The sequence below is a fragment of the Pectinophora gossypiella genome, chromosome 21, assembly GCF_024362695.1.
Source record: "Pectinophora gossypiella chromosome 21, ilPecGoss1.1, whole genome shotgun sequence".
Classification (NCBI taxonomy): Eukaryota; Metazoa; Arthropoda; class Insecta; order Lepidoptera; family Gelechiidae; genus Pectinophora; species Pectinophora gossypiella.
In genome coordinates, this window is record NC_065424.1 from 1011687 (window position 1) to 1030585 (window position 18899).

The window sequence follows — 18899 nt, forward strand, 5'->3', positions numbered from 1 at the left end:
ATATTAGATTAGATTATTAGACACGAAAAATAAATTATTTCAAATTGGTACTTCAGTTGGCATCATAAAAGATGATGGCTTTCTAGAAACGCTGTTCAAATATCTACAGCTACATTAACCGATTCCATTCCACCGACAACGTTGAGTTTGCGTCAAAATTATCTTTATTTGGTCGTCAAGGATTCAAACAATGTTCTTGTCAAAAGTCCAAAGTACGATGCAAAACGAATAGATGTGATTCACGATGCCACAAATCAGCTACATGTTTTAATAATTGATTATTACAAATAGGCATATTATACGCAACTAAAATATTTTTTTATTTTTTAAAGAAATATTTGTTCATTCTTTAAAAAAAAAAAAGATTGTTCTAAGTAATGGTGATTTTATATCAATATTTCCTTGTATTACACACACTTTATTATCATAACTAGCTTTTGCCCGCGACTTCGTCCGCGTGGCGTGTTATATAAGAGAGAGATCTTTGTGTGTGTGGGAGTGCATACTTATGCAGTTTAGATTTTTTCATAAGTACATTTTTTTTTCCCAATAACTCCCATTTTTCAAAATACAGCCAAAAATAAACTTTATATTTACTAAGGTATGCATGCGTGCTAGATTGAATCAATTGATTGAATTGTTTTTTTTTTAATTGATTGTTCATTGAGTTTTAATTTTAATACACACTTCCTCTCTTCCCTTCAACGTTGCTGTGCCCTATAGGGTCCATGTTTTAGTTCCTATGCCTATGTAACACCCTATTGTACTACATGGAATGCAATAAATAATTTAATTTAATTGAATTGAAAATATCTATCTTACGCGGTTTCGATTTTTTCATACAAATGTTTTTTTCCCACTAACTCCCGTTTCCGTGGGAATTTTGCAATATCCTGTTGCAACTAAGCTTTAAGTTAACTAAGGTACCTGCATGCCAAATTTCAAGCGTCTAACTTAAGCGGTTTAGATTTTTCATACAAAAAGATTTTCCCGCTAATTTCCGTTGCCGTGGGAATTCCGGGAATTCCTTTCTTAGTGCACCTCTACGGTACCTAAGCTATGTCCCTTCCAAATTTCAAATGCCTACGTTTAGCCGTTCAGGCTATGCGTTGATATATGTCAGTCACTGAGTCAGTCAGTTTCTCTTTTTTATTTAGATTTGATTTTTTCATACAAATGTTTTTTCCCGCTAACTACCGTTCCCGTGGGAATTTTGTAATATCCTGTTGCAACTAAGCTTTAAGTTTACTAAAGTACCTGCATGCCAAATTTCAAACGTCTAACTTGAGTGGTTTAGATTTTTCATACAAAAGGATTTTCCCGTTAATTCGCGTTCCCGTGGGAATTTGGGAATTCCTTTCTTAGTGCACCTCCACGGTATCTAAGGTACCTGCATGACAAATTTCAAAGGTCTAACTTGAGTGGTTTAGATTTTTCATACAAAAGGATTTTCCCGCTAATTCCCGTTCTCGTGGGAATTTCGGGAATTCCTTTCTTAGTGCACCACTACGGTACTTAAGGTATCTGCATGCCAAATTTCAAACGTCTAACTTGAGTGGTTTAGATTTTTCATACAAAAGGATTTTCCCGCTAATTCCCGTTCCCGTGAGAATTTTGGGAATTCCTTTCTTAGTGCACCTCTACGGTACCTAAGCTATGTCCCTTCCAAATTTCAAATGCCTACGTTTAGCCGTTCAGGCTATGCGTTGATATATGTCAGTCACTGTGTCAGTCAGTTTCTCCTTTTATTTAGATTTGATTTTTTCATACAAATGTTTTTTCCCGCTAACTACCGTTCCCGTGGGAATTTTGTAATATCCAGTTGCAACTAAGCTTTAAGTTTACTAAAGTACCTGCATGCCAAATTTCAAACGTCTAACTTGAGTGGTTTAGATTTTTCATACAAAAGGATTTTCCCGTTAATTCGCGTTCCCGTGGGAATTTGGGAATTCCTTTCTTAGTGCACCTCCACGGTACCTAAGGTACCTGCATGACAAATTTCAAAGGTCTAACTTGAGTGGTTAAGATTTTTCATACAAAAGGATTTTCCCGCTAATTCCCGTTCTCGTGGGAATTTCGGGAATTCCTTTCTTAGTGCACCACTACGGTACTTAAGGTATCTGCATGCCAAATTTCAAACGTCTAACTTGAGTGGTTTAGATTTTTCATACAAAAGGATTTTCCCGCTAATTCCCGTTCCCGTGAGAATTTTGGGAATTCCTTTCTTAGTGCACCTCTACGGTACTTAAGGTACTTGCATGCCAAATTTCAATTGTCTAACTTGAGTGGTTTAGATTTTTCATACAAAAGGATTTTCCCGCTAATTCCCGTTCCCGTGAGAATTTTGGGAATTTCTTTCTTAGTGCACCTCTACGGTACTTAAGGTACTTGCATGCCAAATTTCAATTGTCTAACTTGAGTGGTTTAGATTTTTCATACAAAAGGATTTTCCCGCTAACTACCGTTCCCGTGGGAATTTTGTAATATCCTGTTGCAACTAAGCTTTAAGTTTACTAAAGTACCTGCATGCCAAATTTCAAACGTCTAACTTGAGTGGTTTAGATTTTTCATACAAAAGGATTTTCCCGCTAATTCCCGTTCCCGTAGGATTTTCGGGAATTCCTTTCTTAGTATACCTCTACGGTATCTAAGGTACCTGCATGCCAAATTTCAAACGTCTAACTTGAGTGGTTTAGATTTTTCATACAAAAGGATTTCCCTTCACTACTCTGCTCCTATTGATTGTAGCGTGATGAAAAGTATACTATAACCTGTCCAGGAGTGTGAAGAATAATTGTACCAAGTTTCATTAAAATCCGTCCAGTAGGTTTTGTTTCTATAAGGAACATACAGACAGACAGACAGACAGACAGACAGACAGACAGACAGACAAAAATTTTACTGATTGCATTTTTGGCATCAGTATCGACCACTTATCACCCCCTGATAGTTATTTTGAAAAAATATTTAATGTACAGAATTGACCTCTCTACAGATTTATTATAAGTATAGATTATGTAGGTAAATCTAAAAAAATATTTTTGTCATTTCACTGAACCAATTTAGGGATTTGTTCAATTTACTAGATTTGTTTAGGGAAAAGATAAAATCGTGTTGTTATTTTAACATCCCTTAGGCAATTGATCAAATCCCCGTTTTTATCATATCGATTATGGTACTTTTTTGTTAGAACCTGGTAGTACAGTCGCTTTTAAAAAACTTAGTCTCTGGTACCATGAAATCAAGCCCTATTAATGTTCTCCAGGTGGAATGTGTGGATCCCCCATTACAACTTCGACGACAGTATCTTTCTGATTCATTTCTATTTCGTTCCCTTCAGTTCTCCAATCATCCTCTTCATTTTAAGCTCAAATTACTGTCTGACTACGTTTCATCTGCTAGTTATTGGTTACACAAATCTGTTCCATGTCTCTTTAATAGTTATAGGAAATTTGTTAACCTTCAAGCTCCTACTCACCAGTTTCCTTCTTTCCCACTTTTCTGTAAAAATTTTGAATCATTAATCATTTCTCCGGATGTTCGTTTAGATTTAGGAATTACAAAGGATGTTAACATTACTTTTAATAATCTGTTAGAAGAAAATTGGTTGGATTGTCATTGCATATACACTGATGACTCGAAACATTCCTCTACTGGCTATGTAGGGGTGGGTGTTTATCATTCTCAATATGATATTGTGCAAAGTGTAAAACTTCCTCCTGAATCTTCTGTGTTTACTGGCGAGTGTTATGCCATATTTAAAGCTCTTGAATATATCATAATTTTTAAACTAACTAAATCAGTCATATTTCCCGACGCTAGGAGTGCTTTGCAAGTTCTAACTAGGTTCCCTTTTCGATCTAAATCTTTCCCTATAATCATTGATATTCGGGACAAATTATTTAAATGTCAACAATTAGGATTTTCGGTTTCTTTTGCATGGATACCTGGCCACAATAACATTCCTGGTAATATAAAAGCAGATCAACTAGCCAATAAGGCTGTTGATGATGGTGACATGTTCCCCTATAAGAATTACTGCCATCATCTGTATATCTTCGTGATCAGTGGCAGCAATCTTGGTTAAGGAGCTGTCAGTCAAAAGGAAAATATTACTTCTCTATTCAAAAAGACATTCCCACTAAACCCTGGTTTTTTAAATTGAAGTTATGTAAACGTGCCACTAGTACAATCATTAGAATGCGATTGGGTCATGTTTGTTCTCCAGCCCATCTTGCCAGACTTCAGATAGTTCAGAACGATGCCTGTGAGTGCGGTACAGGTATAGGTGATATTAATCATCTATTTCTTTCGTGTCCTCTCCTTGACCATTCTCCTTTATATACATTTCTCCATTCCTTAAAAGTTCCTCTTCCTACTTCCATCCCTGTTCTGTTGCACAGTATGAATCCAGATATATACAAATATTTATCTATATGTATTATTAATAATGACCTTAAACTATAAATATGTCAATTATTTTATTCTAATTATTTATATAGAATTCCCGGCATATTTATTTTATCCATCACCTTTCTGATCCTTTTCCAAATTCCGTTCCTTGTTTTTCCTACTAATCCGTTTCCCTAACTTTGTTTGTGGCAAATGCGCAAGCCGCGCGAAGCCAAAATCTAAGAAAAAAAGAAAAAACTCAATTATGCACATAATACAAATTATAAAAAAGGAACATATTAATCTTTTATTGCAATAAAATGCAATATTAAAATTTTCATAAATGGCACATTCTTGCTATTCCCATACTTACGGAATATTGGAATAAGGAATTATTATTTTTCCAGTGCATAGTTGCATAATTGTTTCTTTCTGATTTATCAAGAAATATGACGTTAAAAGATACTGAATATACACTCTTATCTGTAATTGAATTTGTTCCTCCACCCAGTTCTAATAGTATTGGACATTATAAATCCCATTGCCGCAGGGGCACAAAATGGCAATGTTTTGACGATTTGTCCACCAGAATAACAAAAAGCTGTAAAAGCTTCTACGCACATTGCATTTTATATGCAAGAAAAGATTAAATATGTTCCTTTTTTATTTATAAATTGTATTATGTGCATAATTGAGTTGTAAACAATAAACAATTAACATTTTCGTTAAAACATTTATTGCTCATATTTTTTTTTATTTGTTGTTTTGAAAATATAAAAAAAATATTTGTTTAGGTATTGAATAGGTACTAAATTTGTGTGTAGGCGAAACTACATTTCGGAGCTTTTTTGTGGAGATTCTAAATGTGGGTGGTCATTCAGACATCAGAATGACTGGCCATTTTTTAAATTAATTTTCTTATTTATTAATTAGGTAGAAAATATCTATACAAAGGTATTAAATCGTAGCTAATAGGTATTGGATGTTAGTAATATTTTAAAGCTGATCTGTCATTTTGGGCAGTCATTCTGATGCTCACCAGCAAGGGCGCGTTAATTCGTGTCACTGTTGCGCATGCGTAGTCTCCAACGTCGAGATAGTAGTACCAACCAACCCACTTGCACATCCTCTCCTAAAAGTCTATCTGCGAAATATTTATGTCTTGCGGAAACCCACTTTTTACGGCAGAACCAACTCGAATCTTTCAAGGATGATTTGCTACGTCTCAAGAATTAGGAACAGTTACCTACAGACAACTGTCTTTTTAAGTTGTCACCCTTCCTGGACGATAGCGACAATCTTCGAATGTCTACTAGAATAGTCGCAGCAACGGCCGTCGCTGATGAAGTTAAGAAGCCCCTTATCATAGATGGGAAACTTCCTGCTGTGCGCCTCTTGATAGCCTGTTACAACGCGTTAGTGATGAACGAGTTGCGCCGACAATTTTGGATTATTGGTCTTACGAATGCTGTTTGATATGTGGCCCACAATTGCCAGTTTTGTAAACTTCGCCGTGCCAAAACCTTTCAACCACCGATGGGAAGCCTATCAGAAGTCTGTTTGGCTCATCATCAACGCCCATTTACTTTCGTTGAGCTTGATTATTTTGGCCCTATTAATGTCACCGTCAGTCTAAGACAAGAAAAGCGTTACGTGACCCTGGTTATATGTCTCGTCGTTCGCACTGTACATCTGGAAATTAGTCGGTCGACAGACGCAGCAATAATGTGCCTACGACGCTTCGTGGCTCGTCGCGGAACTCCCACGGAAGTGTGGTCCGATACGGACACTGACACTGGACTGCCTTTGTACTGGACCAGTAGGAAAGTAAGAGTTGCTGTTGTACGCCTTTCAGATGTCTGCACCGAAGCCGAAATCTTACGCAGACCCCTAAGAAAGCTTGTCAAGATTCTCTTAATTAAAAAAGGGGAGTATGTGCAAGATAGCACATATTTTTATAGAGTTTACCTCTTTTATATAGTTTATTCTTTTATTGTCTTTGATTTTGATAATGACTTTTGTTTTTTTTTGTCTTCTTTATATTTTCTGTCTGCACGAGAACCGTTTTTATTATTGTTCGTCAATAGTAAGTGAACATGTGATCTAAGGTGATACACACTTACCTAGTCAATGCTTACTCACTCTAGTTTTGACAATATTTAGCGTGGATCATCTGATTTCTTTTTTCGTGGTATATTTATGGCCAAATAATATTTAGGGCTTAGACTAAGAGGACGACCAAAAACAAGATGGGCGGATGTGGTCAAAAAGGACCTGTGCATGTGCAATGTCTCCGAGAATGACATGTCTGATAGAGCGATGTGGAAGAGAAGAACGAAGAAAGTAGACCCCACTATCAGATGGCAATAATAAATGCGCAAAGAGAGATAGCATAAATTTTATTAAAGTTGGTTCATTGAGAAAAGGTAAAAACCTCCTTTGTCAATGACCTCTTTCTACACACATTTTTGGTAGTTTCCTTTTTTTTTCAAAAAAGTGACTGGCAGTTTTTTTGTGTTCCAAAATCTTTTTATCAGTGTCAAACAAAAACCAAAATAATTATTATTCAGTGACTGTGCTTTTAACCCAATAAAACTATCTTTGTGTAAATATAAAATATAAGACTCGTAGGAAACAAACATTTTCTCGCGGGATACCTTTCGTTCTACGTTCTACGTAAGTCGTTACGAGACACTGAAAAAGGTGATGAGATTTAAGAAGGCCAAAGAAGTCTGGGATGAATTACACCGACTTTATGACACTCAGTCTGATGACAAGGCGTACAATCTATGTCAAGAGTTTTACAACTACTAATAAAGAAGATCTACACACATGTCTAAACTGAAAAATATCTTCAACGAAGTGAATAATTGAATTTAACGTATTTGCAGAGGGTATAGATAAAGAGAGAAGCGAAATATGTATAAACTGCAACGACCGAACAAGCAGCTCATCGGCATATAACCGAAATATTCACGATTTATTAGAAGCAGAATGTGTGCCGGGAATTTAGTTCCCATAAAAAAAACATAATATGGATTGGACTTAAGCATCATAACAAGAGTCATGCAGATAGCCAGTCTCGAAACCAGAACTCGGAACAGTAGATTCAGTCTTTATTAATTAGATAACTCGGTCATCAATACTTATCAAGTTGAAGTTTAGAAATGGTCCTACAGAGAACATCACACCTTTAAACGCAAACGGAAGCAGCTTGCTATACTGGATGGTATGTACAAAGACATGCGACGCCTGGTTACACCGAAAACTGCAACAAAGCAGCACAGAGATGATCGTTAATGAAGCTTTACAACTAGGGCTTTCACATGTATTGAAAAATCGAAAATTACTGAAAATCCGGAAAATACTGTTGTTGTTACTATTACTAATTTGCATGACCGCCCACGTCTATTGTCTAACAGAGTAACAACTAACAAGAAATCCGGCTGTTTGAAACAACACCAAATCTAGAAAACCTCTACAATATTAGATTAAGTATCACTTTATATTGTTTGTCAGACCACCACTACCACCACCACCACTTTATATTTTTAATAGATATAGAAGAACGAGGCCACCTGACACAGGTATCTTGCATACCTACTAGGTAGGTCTTAGCACTAGAGGTGCACTCACCTCCACCGTGAAGGTATGGGGTATGGTGCGCTGATTCAGCGCCTCGATTCAAGTTTCAAGTCGATGACATCGACTGTGTATGTTTGTATCCGAACGCGGGCATTCTCATCACGCTTCTTTTAATTCTACCAGTACGGGATTCTTTCAATTTAAAATCGCCATTTTATTGTGTATTTTTACTTTGCGCTTTTTTGTTGTTTATCCTGTGTAAAAACAAATTGTTTGATTATATAATATGGCTGAGGCCAAGTTAAAAGAATTTATATCGCATCGCGGATACGTCTAGGGTTTATTAACCAGAATCGATAATTTTTGCAAGCATAAAGGTGTAGGTACGAGCTCTCATGAGCTTTTATACGAAAAGCGTAAACGGCTTGTCGAAGCCTACAAAGATCACGAGACTTGCAACAGGGCCATATTGGTTGGTGTTGTTTGATGATGACGATGAAGACTATGGCGAATATGAAACCAAATACTTTAACAGTATTGCGGTTTTGGATCGCCTATTTAGATCCAGCACGCCCGCTGTGGCTCCAAGTCCAAGTACGGAACGTAAAGGTGAGTTCAATAATCTACCGAAATCCATATTCAAAGTTATAATGGGAAAAACATATTGGATTATTTTCCATTAGGACACGAAATTAAGCTCTTGCGAAAAGTATTTAATGTCACTTTTAGAGGGTAAAGCCCTGGATATAATAAAAAATATGCCACTTACTGAGGAAAATTATAGTGAGGCTCTTAAACTGCTGGATGATAGATACAACAATGTCTCTCAAATGACAAACTTCCACGTAAACAGCATTCTAGATGACATCTTTTACAAAGTGCACAGCAGAAAATGCGCGTTTACTTATCAGTAATGTCAGGTTGCATTTAGCTGCACTTAGAAACTTAAAGCAGCCTACTGATTCATGGGACACACTACTGATGAATATTTTCATAAAAAAGTTTGACATATATTCAAAAAGGGGTTTTTACTTAGATAGAACAACAAAGGAGGTGCCCACCCTGGATGATTTTTGTTATTTATAGAAAAACCCGCCGTTGCCATAGAAAATAGTGATGAAGAGAGCTTCAGCGCTGCTGAAGACAGGAGTTTTGCGATTCAAAATAATGACGAAGAAATGCCTAGTGCATCCGGCGGGACAGGATCTGACGAAGATACCACAATGTCAGAAACTGAGAAAGAAGTCGAAATTACGTCTAATTATACAGCGCCTAATACAGAATGAAACCTTCCAGTAGTAACTGCAAGTGCTGTGCAAGTGCCCTCACGCTCTAGTTCTCTTCAATTAACTCTGCCCGAAATTTATCAAAGAGCGACCTCTTATTTAGGTGAGTACTTAACGAAATCCTGTATCTACAGTTAAATTAGCAAAAGGGTATATTATATTAGTCAACGAAATATGATTTGCACCGATGAATGTTATCGCTTTGAAGGGCTTGTCTTCTTTATAACAATAGGGCAACAAAAAAAAAAACAGAGTATTCTCGCTCGTCTTTAATACGGTAATAATTCTTCAGATGGGGGTTTACATTATGAATCACTTATAAGGCATTTACTGTATTTCATTGCTTTTGACAATCGTCCAATTAATTTAATACAAGCTAAAGGCTTTCAACGTTTGATGAAATTTCTTGCTCCAAACATAAAATTACCTTCAGACGACACATGAAAAAGACGACTTGACCATATTTACGATGTAACCTTAGAGAAGTACAAGAAAAAATTCACGATTTTACTTAGGATCAAAATGACAACTATTTTGCAATGACAGCTGATATTTGGTCATAAATGATAAGTAAGCTGAGTTTCCTTGGGGTGACCGTCCGTTACTTAGAAAACAATGAGATTGCATCCAATATCATTACCACAAAACCCCTGGATGATCGCCATACAGGGCCAAATATCGTACAGCATTTAGAAGAGACGGTTACCAAATTTGAATTGGAAAAAGAAAAGATTTCGGCAATGGTAACGGATAACGGGTCTAACATGGTGGCTGCCGTAAACACATTTCTCAACAGTAACTCCACCGATGTGAACGAAATTTTTAATAAACATTTATTCGCCCCCCAACCTTTAGAAAAATCGAAGCAAACAAATGCTAAACCAAAACTGCCAGCCGCTATTTCAAACAAAAATTGGCGCGAGTTTCACGAGGTAAAAGAAAAAGCAAAATCTGAGAAAAAGCAGGCAGTGACACAGAAGTGAAAGGAAAGAGAATAGCAGAAAATTACGAAAGAAAAGAAATGTCAACCTGTTAAGAAAAGGCATGTATTTAAATCGATATCTGTATATTCCCTTTTTTCGATCAAATTATTTGAACGTTCCACCAAAAATACTGACTTGCACACAAATTTTGCACACTAAATTATGCGAATTGCATTTACTATTTAAAATTATTTGCAAAACTGTTTTACTGAACGGATCACAATTATTAAAATGATTATCTAATAATTCCCGAGTTCAACAAACACAGTACAACTTTCTAAAGGAAAACCATCATCTAATTTACTTTTAGGGACATTGTTTATTCTAAATAAAACCCAATTTAATCTGTCATGTTCATGTAATTAGGTACACATAAAAATCATCAAGTGCTAACTTAACATGGACTAAACTTTGGCACACTGAATGGTAACTCAATTTAGGGTCGGGGTGTCACAAAAAGGGTCCCATACAAAAGTAAGATTTCGAATTTTTGTTACAAAAATCGCCAAATGTAACATTCGGGATCCGGGGGGATGTTGGAGTATTAGGGTGGGGGGAAACCACGGGTGACCTTAGATGACCTTGGGAGGTCATTGACCTTAAAGGTCAAGGTCACTTATCCAAAATAAAAAATATTACCAATATACCAATTTTATAAAGTAAACCTTCAAAATCAGTAACCTTAAAAGGTCTTCACCGCCGCCTCTCGGCCCTTCGGGCCTCGATGGTCACAAGTAACCTGTCGGGGTGCCGTGAATTTCCGTGCTCGCTTCGCTCGCACCCGTGACTGCTGTCGTTACGAAACAAATCTTCACCGCCGCCGTTTGAGGTGTTTCAGTAAAACAGAGAAACAACAAGAAAATAAAGTTAGGTTAGGTTAGGTTAAGTCAATTTGTAGAAGTTTTTTGATAAAGGAAATTTATTTTATTGTGGTGCACTTTTTAGATATCGGTTTTAGAAATTCTGTTGTAAGATTGTACAATTTAGTGTGCAAGTTAGTATTTTTGATAAGCAATCCGAATTTTTGTTTCACAAATAATATATCCGATGTACGAACGATATTTTTGGTGTGAATGCGGTTAAAAAGGTCATCTCGTTTTGTATGATGTTTAAGTTTTTTTTGTGTAACATGTTCAGTTAATCATATTTGTATTTGTTACCCAGTGTGCTGAAAAATTATACAGATGTGCATTTAATAATATCCCTCAAGAAAACACGGACGGCCACATGCATGAATAAAGAAAATCGGTGCGTAAAATTAAATTAAACCCTTGACCGTTATTTGAAGCATAATTTATTTGAGATAGGCATATCCGTGTTCCGCTTTATCTTACCTCCTTTTCTGCCTTATATCGCCCTCTCTTTCGCACATCCCATCTACTAGAATACCGCCAGGCAGGCTGTGTGACAGCTACGATCATTGGCGTCCTATGTTCCGCTGCGCACGCTCGCGTTAGTGCTTACGACGCAATAAACATTTTATTTCCACTTTTTGTTGCTAACTTAGTGCTACAAAGGTAAAACGTAAGTTATTTTCTTACCTTCTTATTAAAATGGTATTATATTCTTGCCCTTTTTATAATATGAACATTATAAAGTGCTAAATTTTTGCTTTGCAAAACTAACGGGTTTTCCGTTCGAATTTAATTTGATTGTCTTTATATCTAAAGTGTGTGTGTGTATTTGTTAATTTTAGTACTTTGCCCTAGGATTTGAATAAAAATGAGCAATTGTAGTGACAATGATGGCATAACCTCAATTAGGGAAAATATGGATAGAAGTCGTCCCGCTACAAATTCAAGGCCAAGCCCCCGGGCGGAGGCTAGGGATAAAAAACGTAAACGTCGTGAACCGTCTACGTCTAGTTCCAGTTCTAGTAGCTCTGACTCGTCTTCAACGAGTTCGTCCTCTGGCCGACGCCGCCGGCGCCGCCGTCGCCGCCATCTTAAAAAAAGAGGAAATAGGCATGCTCGTCGCCGCAGCCGCCGAGGTCAGGTTCCTAGGTGCTGTGTTAATAGTGATAAATTAGTGGATGATAACGTAAGTCGCGATTTGTATTACAGCGATAATTCCGTTGATCACTCGCTCAATATTAATATCGACATTGAGACAAAATTAAAGGAGCCATCAGTACCTAAAACGCCTGAAAGTCTTTTAAAGATTTTAAATGAAATTCAACACTTTGATAGTGCCGAATGGTCAGAAGTGCGATATTCCGAAGCCCAAAAGATATATAACCATACCCCCGGATTTATTGATCTAGAAGTGAACGATGAGCTCAAATCTTATGACTCATTACGCCATTTGTCGTACGCAGATAAATCTTATGCTGCATTAACCTTTTGCGTTCTTAAACAGCGAGATGCATTGCAAGAATCACTTAAAAATCTTCTACAATGGGCACAAAATTCAGAATTGTCTTTTGAGAGCATTAGTGATAAAATAAGTGAATTATTCCTTAGGGGCGATGTTTTTAGAATTTCATCAGATCTGCTTCAAATGATCTGCGGTCACAGAGCAGAAATCATTCAGATGAGGCGAGATGGTATAGTGAACCATGCACGCGACCCTATTTATAAATCTGCGTTACGCAAAATCCCCCCATCATCTCAAAACTTATTTAAAGCCGATTCATTATCACTATTCCTGGAAAAAGCGGGAGGAGTCCGCAAAGTGTTCTTTCCAGTCAATAAGCAAGGCACTTCTGTCTCAGCTTCGCAAGCTGGTCACAACAACAGGCCTGCTCGCCTCCCCTCGCAGGGGCAGGCGCTTCGATTTGGGCCCTCGCAGGGTACCTCACATGGATGTTGTGCGTCATCGCACATTCCCCATACTTATCAACCCCCGCAGGGTTGTTCTCATGCCCGTCCCTCGCAGGGTCAAGGGTATAATGAATCACGCCCACAATATACTGGCAGTATGAGAGGTTCAGGTTCCTTTCGCTCACGAGGTGGCAGGCAAGGAAATAGAGGAAGGCAACAAGACAGAGGCAACCGAAAACGTGCCGGATCGCCCATTGACTACAATAACAAAAAGCGTAAGTATTGACTATCAAACGTTCAGGGCGGGCAAACTACTTCTATTTTACGACCGGTGGCGTCAGATGGGTGCTCCAAGTTATCTGTTAAAAATCATAAAAGGATACCGCATTCCCTTTGCCAAGAAGCCACCACTTATCAGTCCAAAATTAAGCAACAATCAATTCAGCACTGCTGTGTCCAACGACATGACTTCTATATTAAGTCAAATGAAAAACCAAGGTATAGTAGAAGTAGTACGACCAACCCCGAGTTTCATTTCGCCAATGTTCCTTGTTCCGAAAAGCGACGGGACCTTCCGTCCCATTTTCAATCTGTCAGCTCTGAACGAGTTTGTTATAACAGATCGTTTCAGTTTAATAAATGTCCATCGCGTCCCAGAGTTTCTACAACCCAAAGACTGGATGTGCAAGGTAGACCTGTCACAAGCATACTTTCATCTTCCAATAGCTCAGTCACACAGACGTTTTTTAAGACTAATTTACAAAGGAAAATTAATGCAAATGACCTGTCTACCATTCGGGCTCAGTACAGCCCCAAAAGTCTTTGCTTCCTTAACGAATTGGGTTGCACAAACTCTGAGAAATCAAGGCTTACGTATTATCGTTTATTTGGACGACTTTCTCTTAGTCCACCAAGATTGGCAGACCTTGCAATCGCATGTGAAAATTCTAATTCGGAGACTTCACTATCTGGGATGGCAAATAAATCTAGACAAATCCATACTAGTGCCTCAGAAAAGTCTAGTATTTTTAGGTGTTCTATGGGACACTTGGAAAAACGAAAAAGTCCTCCCGAAAAAGAAGATGACCACCTTACATTCCAAAATTGTTCCTCTATTAGAGAGTCGCCACATAGACTTCAAAACACTTCAAAGTCTAACCGGCATGCTGAGCTTCGCCAGTTTCATGGTGCCAAGGGGCAGAATCCACTTTCGATCGGTTCTGGTCTTCCTCAACCACCTTACCAAATTCCAATTGACCAAACGCTATCCGCTTCCAAATCAAGTTTTGGAAAATCTGCGGTGGTGGCTTCACAATCACCATCTATCGTCTCCGATACATTACGCGCCCCCGCTACACTTTCTTGTAACCGATGCCTCCGATCTAGCATGGGGAGCGCAATTAGATCATCTCACACTGTCGGGAACGTGGTCCGAACAGGAGAAACAGCTGCATTGCAACAGAAAAGAAATGACGGTCTTGTTAAAGATATTACAACACCATCATCAAATTCTATCTCGATCCACTCTCCTTTGGCAGACCGACAACAAGACAGCCTCAGCCTATATCCGAAACGAGGGCGGAACGAAATCTATGGGTATGTTGGAGATAACAACCAAAATATTTCATCTGTTAGAGCGTCATCAAATTCATATAACTGCCCATCACATTCCCGGCCGATACAACGGACACGCAGATCATCTGTCTCGTTACCGCTCTCCCCCAGAGTGGCATCTGTTACCAGTATGCACGGACATTATCTTTCAAAAAATGGGAGTACCGGTAATAGACCTGTTTGCTTCTGCCAATGCACATGTAGTTGTGAATTACGTGTCTCTGGACCTGAACGATCCTCAAGCGATTTACCACGACGCCTTTTCCCGGCTTTGGAATTATCCACTAGCGTGGGCATTTCCTCCCCCCTATTTAATTCCCAAAATTCTCTCCCATCTCAATCAAGCAGAGGGTATCTTCCTAATGGTGGTTCCTCGGTGGGAACGAGTGTTTTGGAGGGCAGATCTCAAGTCGAGAGCCATAGGAGCCCCATTTACGATCCGACACTTAGACCAATATTTAATAGACACCTCGACGGGCCTTCCACCTCCCAAAGTAGAACACATGACGCTGGAAGTTTGGAAATGTGGGGGTGGTCGAACCAGTTGAGTGAGTGGAATGAATCTCAATTAAAATTGCTAGCATCATCATGGCGCGAATCCACTCGTAAAACATATACCGTCGCTTGGAATAGATGGTTATCTTGGTGTAAAATTCACAAAAATAATTCTTTAAGCCCTAGCGGTTCAATTCTGGCTAAGTTTCTAGCTGATTTATTTTTAAAGGAAAACTTTTCATATAACACTATTTTACTGCATAAGTCTGTAGTATCAACTCTCTGCGATTCTGAGGTCTCTGGAGTGTTAAGTTCACATGTTTTAGTTAAACATGTACTTAAATCTATTGCTTTAAAAAAACCTATACCACACAAGACGACAGTGTGGGATACCGATACATTAATGTCATTTTTGTCCAACTACCAAGTAAACGAAAATAATTACTTTTCTGTATCACGACATACAGCTATTTTGCTTTTATTATGTTCAGGAAGGCGATTACATGATCTAACCCTGCTTGCTGTGGATAGAGAGCACTATACGGAGTTTGACGACCATATTGTTATGTGGCCTTTATTCGGTTCTAAAACGGATAATTCTAATTTCAGGCAATCGGGATGGAAGATATTAAGTAATTCAGCGAACAGAAAGTTTGATATCATGTTTTGGGTTAAACGGTGTATTGATTTACTTCAAGATAGAAGAAACGAAGCAAATTGTTCAAATCTATTTGTTAATTTGAGAGGACAAAGTAAAGCAGCATCCAAAACCATAATTGCTGGATGGGTAAAATCATTATTTGTAGAAGCAGGTATATCAGCTCCTCCTGGAAGCGTACGTTCAGCAGTGGCCTCAAAATATTGGTCTGATAATGTATCTGTCGACGAAATCCTTTCACGAGGAAACTGGAGGTCTGGTAATACCTTTCATAAGTTTTATAGGCGTGAAGTGATTCCAAGTTCTTCTAATACATTAAGAAGTTCTTTTGTTCCTATTAATCATAATTAGTTTTGATGTAATGTTCCTATTACAGTTGTCTTTTGTTATTTGACATTTAATTTACTATGAATAATAATAAATCTTTCATTTACTTCGCACATCTGTTAGTTATTATTTTATCTACCTATTATAGAATCTATATTTTTACCTTTTCCTTCTATATCCTCTATAACTCTTTAAGATGATATCACATTGGCGTCCATTAAAGAAAAATAAAAATAAAAAATAAAATTACCACCAGGCGATAACAAACACGTCTCAAATAAATTATGCTTCAAATAACGGTCAAGGGTTTAATAGCAGCGTTTTACCTGAAATAAAACGCTTATTAAATACTTACCTTATTTGAAGCATAATTTAAGGTCTGCCTGATGGCTTTTCGACCCAATGATCGTAGCTGTCACACAGCCTGCCTGGCGGTATTCTAGTAGATGGGATGTGCGAAAGAGAGGGCGATATAAGGCAGAAAAGGAGGTAAGATAAAGCGGAACACGGATATGCCTATCTCAAATAAATTATGCTTCAAATAAGGTAAGTATTTAATAAGCGTTTTATTTCAGGTAAAACGCTGCTATTGTGCCCAGTGCAAAGATATACTTAATAGTGACACCGAAGAAGATGAAGACAAGAATGTAGGCTGTGATTTTTGCACCAAATGTTTTCATTTAAAATGCACCGACTTCGTAGGTCTAACTTATGATGATGTTAAAGACAAATGTTTTAAATGTAATTCCTGTATTATTAAACGTTTTTAATTCGGGATTTTATAGAGCTTTAGAACTCAGAGAATGATTGTTAATTTGATAAAAAACGCCTAATTATAGATGTTTACCCAATAGCTTAATGTTAACTGATTCATAGTTTAGTTTAGTTACGTGAGCATGTTGTTGATTATTGCTTATGAAGATTAAAATTCCTTTTTCACTTTGTTATTTGTTAAGATTTTTGTTAAATATATATATTACCAAATCAGGAGGCTTAAGATAAGAGGCTGTATTTTAAAATTCATATTGTTGATTTTTCACTTTTTGAAATTACAGTTTAATAACTGTAACGTTTAGACATTTAAGATTGATAGATGTTTTTATTAGATTGTTTATCAGATATTATAATAATGTTTTATTAACAAGAACAATATTGTATTAACCTTTTGTTTATGTTCACATCTGTACATCTCTCAAATACACTTTGTAATTTATGTGTACCTATCTGAATCATAGGACTGAATCTAAAATGAAAGACTGATTAAACAAATTGATTTTATTTGAGACTGAGTCTATAATTTAGATCTAACCTAACCTACATCAAGTCTTCTTGTATCTCAAGATATCAAGTTATCAAATTTAACGTTAAACTACACTGGTGACGCGTTCTTGCTGTAGCTAGGTATTTTGTTTTTAGATTGCTGGACTGTACTTCTATAAGACAGTGTCATCTGTCTTAACAGATGACCCTGAACACTGATCAAAAATTTGGGCGGTAGAGCGCTCCCTCGGTGCACGCCACTGCTGCCAGTGGTGCTAGATTAAGATCTACCACCAGTGTTCTAGACAGCTTTACAAGCTTCTGGAGTGTAGTAGAAGAAGCGATGTAAATCTAAGAGTGCACGAGGACTAAATTGGTTGATGTACTCCTCGTGCTTTAGACAGTAATGCATATTTATTCATTATCCAAGCTAGTTCTTACCTATGGCCGCAAACTGGCCACCGGGTGGCTATAAAAGGAAAAAAAGGCCATAAACCGGCATTTCACCTTCACCCATTTCAACTTTTGCAATTATATTTAATTTATAAATAAACTGAGACAATAATTGATGTTCTTTTACTTTCAATGAAAACTTGATTATATCTTTTATCCATAAAAAATAATTAAAAGACCACATAACCGACAAAACTAATAGAAAATATTGCGTAAAGTGCGATACTCCACTAAAAGGCCGCAAACCGGCGCAATGACCCTAGGTAGGTAGGAAGTCTAAACAAAAATCAGACAATGTAATTCCATTTGATTGAAAGTAGGTAGGAAAAAACGAATTGACGAACTGAATAGATCTCTACATATATAAATATATGTTTTTGTTATCTCTTTAACGCATAGGATGTCGTAAATCTAATTATTAAATACGACGAACATCTACTCTCAGATATAAAGAAATGCGCTCACCAGCTTTTATATCTTGATTATACGAAGTCAGAAGCTCTAAATTTGTTTCTTCATCTGGAACAGGAGCGCTGGAAGTATTTCTATAACTCGTAATAGGCCTTCTAAAAACCCGGCTAAATGCTCGCACTGAACGAAAAGTCTTATCCATATTTAACCACGCACAAATATTGCGAATCTCTCGAACACCGTGGTTATGATATGAAAAGTTTTAGAAATTTAACAGTAGTATTTTTAGAGATAAGGAAGAATTCTAAAGGAATTGCGAGGTTATCTGATGCAAAACTTAGACGAAAAGAAAATTAACGAGCCAAGTTGATCGAACTCAGCTGTTTAAAAAGTATTTTTTTAAATATCTATGAACAAAGACCATGGTCCTTGTCTATGAATGATACTCAAGCACTGAGCTCAAGCATGTAAGCTACACAAGCAATACACAAGTTTGTACAAAAGAGTGAATGATTTGCATGCGTATAAATCAAAATAAAGTAAGCAATTCACGACCCGATTTGCTGCAATTTAACATTATACACAACAATCAACATAATTATCGTATCGGTTGCTCTGCCACCAGCTTCATCTGCTGCTTCAGATCATTTCATCAATTATCAAGAAAAAAAAA

At 37.2% G+C, this 18899-nt stretch overlaps 2 protein-coding genes across 3 annotated transcripts in view; one reads left to right on the forward strand and one right to left on the reverse strand.

The window, feature by feature from the left end:
• The window catches only part of LOC126376534 (malonate--CoA ligase ACSF3, mitochondrial), a 33917-nt gene extending 15280 nt beyond the window's left edge, over positions 1-18637 (reverse strand). The window contains exon 1 of the mRNA XM_050023992.1: positions 18281-18637. Within this exon, the coding sequence (XP_049879949.1) occupies positions 18281-18428 (148 nt within the window). The 5' untranslated portion in view covers positions 18429-18637. The remainder of the gene's footprint in view (positions 1-18280) is intronic.
• LOC126376480 (exportin-2) overlaps positions 1-18899 on the forward strand; it is a 192327-nt gene that overhangs the window by 106945 nt on the left and 66483 nt on the right. The window lies entirely within an intron of this gene.